We start from the raw sequence: 7,080 nt of genomic DNA, 5'->3' as shown, positions 1-7,080 counted from the left end.
TGGGTGTTCAAGCTGAAACGAGGTGTGAATGATACGGAAGACAGGTACAAAGCAAGACTGGTTGCAAAAGGGTTTTCTCAGAAAGCAGGCATAGACTTTCATGAGATATTTTCACCAGTGGTTAAAATTGTTTCAATTAGAATTGTGTTAGCATTAGTGGCTTTGTTTGATTTAGAGTTGCAGCAATTAGATGTTAAGACTGCATTTCTACATGGTGATTTAGATGAGGAAATATATATGGAACAACCGGAAGGGTTTGTTCAGCATCGCAATGAGAAATTTGTCTGCAGGCTCAAGAAGTCATTATATGGCCTGAAGCAGTCGCCTCGGCAGTGGTATAAGAAGTTTGATTCTTTAATGTTGAGTCAGAAATATGTAAGAAGTGAATATGATCATTGTGTTTACTTTAAGCAGTTAAATAATGGCATGTTCATTATCTTAGTGTTGTATGTTGATGATATGCTTTTAGCAAGCAAAAGCATTGAAGAAATCAACAGGTTGAAGACTCAGATGGCAAGGACGTTTGATATGAAAGATCTAGGAGCAGCAAGACAGATTTTGGGCATGGAGATTTTCAGAGACAAGAGTAATGGTAAGCTGTGGCTATCACAACAGAAGTATGTTGAGAAAATACTTTTGAGGTTTGGTATGAATAATGTGAAGCCTGTGTCAGTCCCTTTAGCTTCCCATTTTAAGCTTTCTTCGAGTTTATGTCCTAATACAGATGAAGAAAAGGATTATATGTCTCGAATTCCATATGCCAATGTAGTAGGGTGTTTAATGTATGCGATGGTTTGTACTCGACCAGATATTTCACATGCAGTTGGGGTTGTCAGCAGGTACATGGCAAATCCGGGTAAAGAATACTGGTCAGCAGTGAAATGGGTGCTTCGGTACTTGAGAGGCACAAGTAGTTATTGTATTTCTTACAATAAGAGTAGTGAATTTGTTTGCGGATATGTTGATTCCGATTTTGCAGGTGATTTGGATAAGAGAAGATCAACTTCAGGGTACGTCTTTACTCTTGCAGGTGGAGCTATAAGCTGGATGTCAAAGCTACAGAATATTGTTGCTTTATCCACTACTGAAGCAGAATACATTGCTGCTTCTCATGCTTGCAAAGAGGCGGTTTGGTTGAAAGGTTTGCTTGGTGAGTTTGGTAGGTTACAGGACAACATCAGGTTACTTTGTGACAGTCAAAGTGCAATACATTTGGCTAAGAATCCGACCTATCATAGTAAATCAAAGCATATTCCAATTAAGTACCATTTTGTAAGACAGGTTATCACTGAAAGGGGCGTTTCTCTTGAAAAGGTGCATACAAAGGAAAACTGTTCAGACATGTTCACGAAACCAGTTTTGTTAGAGAAGCTACGTTGGTGTTTGGCTTCTCTTGGCTTGCAGAAAAGATAAAATAATAATAACAGGGCATCAGGCGAATTATTGTCAAGGTGGAGATTGTTGAGATTTTCTGTTTGTAATGAAATAGGAAAAATCTCAGCTGATGACAACAATAGAAATTCAGTTCCTAGATTAGCTCCAGGTTGTTGGGAGGTGATTAATGCCTCCTATATTTGATGTGAGTGAGTTAATGAGGCTGTTAGATTCTCTATGCTATATAACAGGCAACCATTCGGATGTCCTAGATTAGCTCCAGGTTGTTGGGAGGTGATTAATGCCTCCTATATTTGATGTGAGTGAGTTAATGAGGCTGTTAGATTCTCTATGCTATATAACAGGCAACCATTCGGATGTTTGTGAGATGGTGAGAGTTTTGTGAGGATTTCATGATGTAATCTCCAGTTTGAATAATAAAATTGCCGATGCCTATGTTTGGTGGACGTAGCCCAGATTGGTTGGGTGAACCACGTTAAAAACTGTCATATGTGCTTGATATTCTGCTATGTGTTTATTTGTTTATTTATTTTTGCTGTGCATCTCTCCAACAAAAATAGATTTTTTTTTGGCTAAATAAAGAAAAAAATTTGACTTGACTTGATAATGGTCGGACATTGATTTTGAAAATATTTTAAACTTCCATGAATAGAAGTTTGGTGAATTTTTTTCCTCACTCCTATTCCAATTATTCTCTGAATCAAAAATCGAAATAAATTCAACGATTAAACGTAGACGCTTCTCCCATTTCGAAAACACAAAACAACAAATCAGTACTAAAAACTTCGAACCTTCTTAATTTTTTGTAATGAAGAACGGAATTATGATATGAGTTACTCTTATTAAGAAAAACTTCTTCTGATCGTTTCAAAATCAAGAAAGTGATGAAGGAAAGACGGCCGTAACACAAAACAGTACGTGACATTCACAAATCAACTGCAGAAATGAAACAAAAGACAGTGACAGTTATATGTTGCAGCAACCAAACTTGCTTTTCCTTGGGTCATTCCAACACTCATTTCTTCCTAAAATTCACTGCAAATGTATATTAAACATAACTTCAACCTCTTCTTCTTCCTCTTCCATATTTCACATTCTACTTTGGAACGATGCTCAGTCCTTCGGCCTCCTTTGGCCCCTTCATAAACACTTCATCCTTCTGCGCCTTAGACACTTTCTTCACTACCTGTACCTTCTCGTTCATGGCAACTGCGAGAACAATCTCCTTAATCTCCGTCATTACTGAATTCTTCCCTGCAAATATAACAATATATCACCCCCGATCCCCTTATATAGTTTGTAAATCAATTGGAAAGAAACAATATTCGTTCATGTCAAATGATCAGAAGATTACCTGTGAGCATGATGAGGTCGCTATATTCAGTATTGATCAGGAAAGTGAGGACATCAAATCCTTCATCAGAGTACGAAAGTTCAGCAGCTGGCCGGCATGCAGGAACAATAAATACGTCTCCCGCACTTACCACGCCCTCCACTCTTCTGTATGCCTTCACATCTCTCCCGCTTTCACCGGCTGCTTCTGCCACCGGGATTACGATCTCCACTCTTCCCCGCCCTTTTACTACCACTGACACCGAACTGGAACGGCTGCTCCAGTGTGGACCTGTCATCGCTCCCTGCAAAATTATGGTTAATTTTAATGTTTGGATGGAATAATTAGTAAAATGTTATTATTAGGATTGTGGGAAAGTTGATTGAGCTTGATGTGGGGTTAATTTTAATGTTGGATAGAATAACTAGTAAGACACTTGTTTTGAAGGCAACAAGCTATATGTTTATAATATATTTTATGCTTTTTCCTGGAATCCCCAATCCACATAAAAATACCAACAAAACCATTGAAAAACATTTTGAAAAATCATTGATATCAGATTCAAACTCACGCCTTCGTGTCTTGTGTATCCAATCCCCAGGTCTTGCCTTCCCAAGGGAGGGTAGGACTGCGAATCGGCTTTAATGTAATAGCCATATTCATTAACGAAGTCGGGCGTCTTAGTATGCAGATTGAAAGGCTTCTCCGACTCCTCAGAGCTGCCTGGATACTTTTTTGATGCCCATGGCCATGACAACAACTGATCATTCGTCTGATGTTTTCCCAGAGAAATTATGGGACCTCTCTCTTGCTTTCGGAACAAGTTTTCAACTTCTTCCATGTCCATCTGATAAAAATCAACAACATCAATTATCAATAGTCTATTAATCACATACTAACACACATTCATTTTTATTTTAATCTCTCTAATAATTCAAATCCATCTTAATCCTAAGTCTATTATGCTTGGTCAATTTCCATCTTAAAAATCTATTATGATCGGTGAATTTCAATATACTTCTAGATCTTTAAATCATTAGTAATAAAGCATATATTTTTTTAAATTTAACTAAATTTTATATTTTAGGAATAAATCTGATGAAGATGAATAAAAATTAATTGTTTGAACTTACTAAACTACTTTACAAAATTACATATTTTAAAAATATTCTAAAATCTAATAACCATAAACAAAGTTAATTATTTAACCTTACTTAAATCCATCCATAAATTTGGAATCCTTATAAACGATCCTAATTTACTTAGCAAAAATCTCAATGCCTTAAGTAACTTACACCAAATCCTGCTGCAACACTTTCTTGTCTGAAACCAGAGAACACAGTAGGTGGGTTTTGTCCTCCTCCAACATAATACAGCTGCCACGCCAGAAAGATCCCAACACAGTTATTCCCAACGACATGATCAAACAAATACTGAACCAATCATAAAAACAATTGTAGCCATTTCATCTAATCTAGCTTATGCACCAACCTCATGATGTCGATCGGGACTTGTAGGATTTTCATTGTACAATAGATTGATGATGATGAGGCTCTGGTTTTTGTCAGTGTTAATCACATAGAACGGTGCACCCTCGGGAACGAAATAAATCTGCCCAGTTTTCAGGTCTTGCTCGATTAATTTCCCTGTGTGTAACCACCCAATTCTGCCTTTCCCTGTAAATCAACAAATCAATCTAATCACAATAAAGCTAGAACACTATTATAAAAAAAAGGTCATCAAACTTCAACAAAAAGCACTAATATAGAAAGAAAAGGTTATCAAACTTCAACAAAAAGCACTAATATAAAAAAATTTTATCGAACTTCAACAAAAATTTTAGGGTGAAGCTTATCTAATTCCTATTGAGGTTCATCAACAAATCAATCTAATCACTAATATAGAAAGAAAAGGTTATCAAACTTCAACAAAAAGCACTAATATAAAATTTTTTTATCAAACTTCAACAAAAATTTTAGGGTGAAGCTTATCTAATTCCTATTGAGGTTCATCAACAAATCAATCTAATCACAACAAAGCTAGAGCACTAATATAAAAAAAAAAAAAGTGTTATCAAACTTCAACAAAATTTTTAGGATGAAGCTTATTTAATTCCTATTGAGGTTCATCAACAAATCAATCTAATCACAATAAAGCTAGAGCACTAACATAAAAAAAGTTTATCAAACTTCAACAAAATTTTTAGGGTGAAGTTTATCTAATCTTTATTAAAGTTCATCATGAAGACAAAAATCTCTATCCTAACGATGAACCTTAGTAAAGATTCAAAACTTGAGTAAGGATTCTAAACGACTCACTCTAAATTATCCCGGGAAAAGTTTTGTTGAAATCAGGAATCAAGGAAGCCTCCAGTCTGAGCTATCAAACTTTGAGTATAGGTTGTCAGGTATATTGTTTTCCTCCCCTAGTTTGAAGACAAAAATCTCTATCCTAACGATGAACCTTAGTAAAGATTCAAAACTTGAGTAAGGATTCTAAACGACTCACTCTAAATTATCCCGGGAAAAGTTTTGTTGAAATCAGGAATCAAGGAAGCCTCCAGTCTGAGCTATCAAACTTTGAGTATAGGTTGTCAGGTATATTGTTTTCCTCCCCTAGTTTTAAGTTTTAGCTATGAAGTGTTTGTTTATAAAGTTATTATTTACCTTAATTCCTTAAAAAAAAACAAGTAGATGTTGTTCTTAAGTCATTAACTACCTTAATTCCTCGAAATAGCAGATAAATGTTATTAGCGAAATAAACCACATTTAAAAAACAAAGTATCAAACTACATTACTGGAACTTTTTTATAATTACAGACACTACATTACTGAAACTTTTTTATAATTACAGACCTTCATGGATGTACATGTACCAACGTGCATCCATGTATTGAGGAAGCATGATAGAGTTGGGGTCCATTTCCAGGAAATTGACTTCATAGTTGTGCAGCTGAGGTGCACTTTTTGAATTCTCCCTGAAGGAGGGAACAACTGTTATCTGACCTGCTTCTGCATCTATTCTTTTCCAATGCCTCTCCTTTTTGAATATGAACTGCTTTTCAACCTCCTCTTCATCTTCATAATTATACGATGTCTCATTGCATTGGATCACAGATACCAGGCTCAGCACAACAACTAACCATTGCAAGAAAAACTTAGCAAACGCCATGTTCGCCTTTACCTCTAGTATACTGAATGTATTTGCAGTGAGAAACGAGAAGGCATTCCAGTGGTTATATACTGCATTGATGAATTCAAAGGTTCGTAAGCAAAGTACTGCACGTGGTTATACAACTCTGAAATACAGCCAAAGGTTTAATATTATCATGAAGACATTTGTCGATGACATCATCATGCATTGATGGTATGCACGGTGGAATATGAACCAGTCACTGATGATGATAAGGGTCTGTGATTGTCTCGTTTAAATTATTTATTCAATTATTGCCTGACCGCTTCATGGTTCCAACTACAAAGGGCAGGTTGAACACTACATATACAGAACTGTGGTTTGTCGAGGTGCTCATAAATATTTAATGATTGCCTGACCGACTCATGGTTCCAGCTATCGGGCCAGCAAGGGCAGTCATCAACGATGTCTAACCTTATTGTCGTTACCTTTTATGTCCAGAATCGGGCCGGGGCTATTGCGATTCAATATAGCATGTTGCATTAAATTGTTTATATATTTATATATTTTAAATATGTAAAGTTTATTACAGTTTAAGTATTGAGGGTTTTTCGCATATATTATTTTTTGGGATTTAATTGTTTTAATTATTATTAATGAATAATGATAAAAGTTATTTTAATTTAACGGTTAATTAGTGATATGTAAAATGCAGATATTGATATTTATTAGATATTGATCTTTAGTTATTACTCTCTCGTAATGAATATACTTTCTTTACTAATTAAAAATAATTTTTAAAAAATGATATTAATGGAAATAGTATTAATCATCATTAAAGTTTCAATCATATGAAAAAAAAAAAGAGTAAAAAAAAAAACTAAGAAATTATCTAATATATGGTTTCATAACGGCTGGAGCTAACCAGCCATATATTGGGTATTTAATGTCCTCAGAGCAGCACGCCACTTAGCCCAATAACACGAGAGCGGGCAAATATTATTTAATGCTGAATTTGCCTGCTCCCGTGTTATCACGTTAAGTCGCGTGTTGCTATGAAGACATTAAATACCCAATATATAGCTGATTAGCTCTTTCCGTTCCATAACTATCCAAATGGTAAGACTTTCACGACTATTCTCCATTGCTTGGTGCGAACGGGATCTCTTCAATTCTAGTGCTGATACCTTGCACTTTCTCTTAGTGGTGGAAGCCATACA

General features: G+C 35.5%; 1 protein-coding gene across 1 annotated transcript; it reads right to left on the bottom strand.

Annotated features, from left to right (window-relative positions):
• Positions 1-2,297: 2,297 nt before the first annotated feature.
• On the bottom strand, positions 2,298-6,023 carry LOC149187206 (vicilin Pin k 2.0101-like). The gene is made up of 6 exons (XM_089412765.1): positions 5,584-6,023; positions 4,220-4,404; positions 4,024-4,104; positions 3,300-3,575; positions 2,750-3,032; positions 2,298-2,649 (listed from the first exon to the last, which is right to left on the bottom strand). Exons 1-6 carry the CDS (start codon positions 5,897-5,899, stop codon positions 2,492-2,494), a joined length of 1,299 nt encoding a protein of 432 aa, XP_089268891.1. The 5' UTR covers positions 5,900-6,023; the 3' UTR covers positions 2,298-2,491.
• Positions 6,024-7,080: the final 1,057 nt, after the last annotated feature.

Source organism: Pinus tabuliformis, chromosome 3_1 (genome assembly GCF_031772625.1).
Source record: "Pinus tabuliformis cultivar Carrire ecotype Pingquan chromosome 3_1, CPIR1, whole genome shotgun sequence".
Classification (NCBI taxonomy): Eukaryota; Viridiplantae; Streptophyta; class Pinopsida; order Pinales; family Pinaceae; genus Pinus; species Pinus tabuliformis.
The sequence above is the reverse complement of the archived record's forward strand: the minus strand, read 5'-3'. Positions and strand labels throughout refer to the sequence as shown.

Bases quoted from the DNA above. Each gene is read 5' to 3' on its own strand.
- LOC149187206 (XM_089412765.1), bottom strand. From the start codon at position 5,899: ATGGCGTTTGCTAAGTTTTTCTTGCAATGGTTAGTTGTTGTGCTGAGC. The intron at 4,405-5,583 runs GTCTGTAATTAT...GTTGATTTACAG, and splicing joins GTACATGTACATCCATGAAG to GGAAAGGCAGAATTGGGTGG. The intron at 4,105-4,219 runs GTTGGTGCATAA...CTGGCGTGGCAG, and splicing joins GTCCCGATCGACATCATGAG to CTGTATTATGTTGGAGGAGG.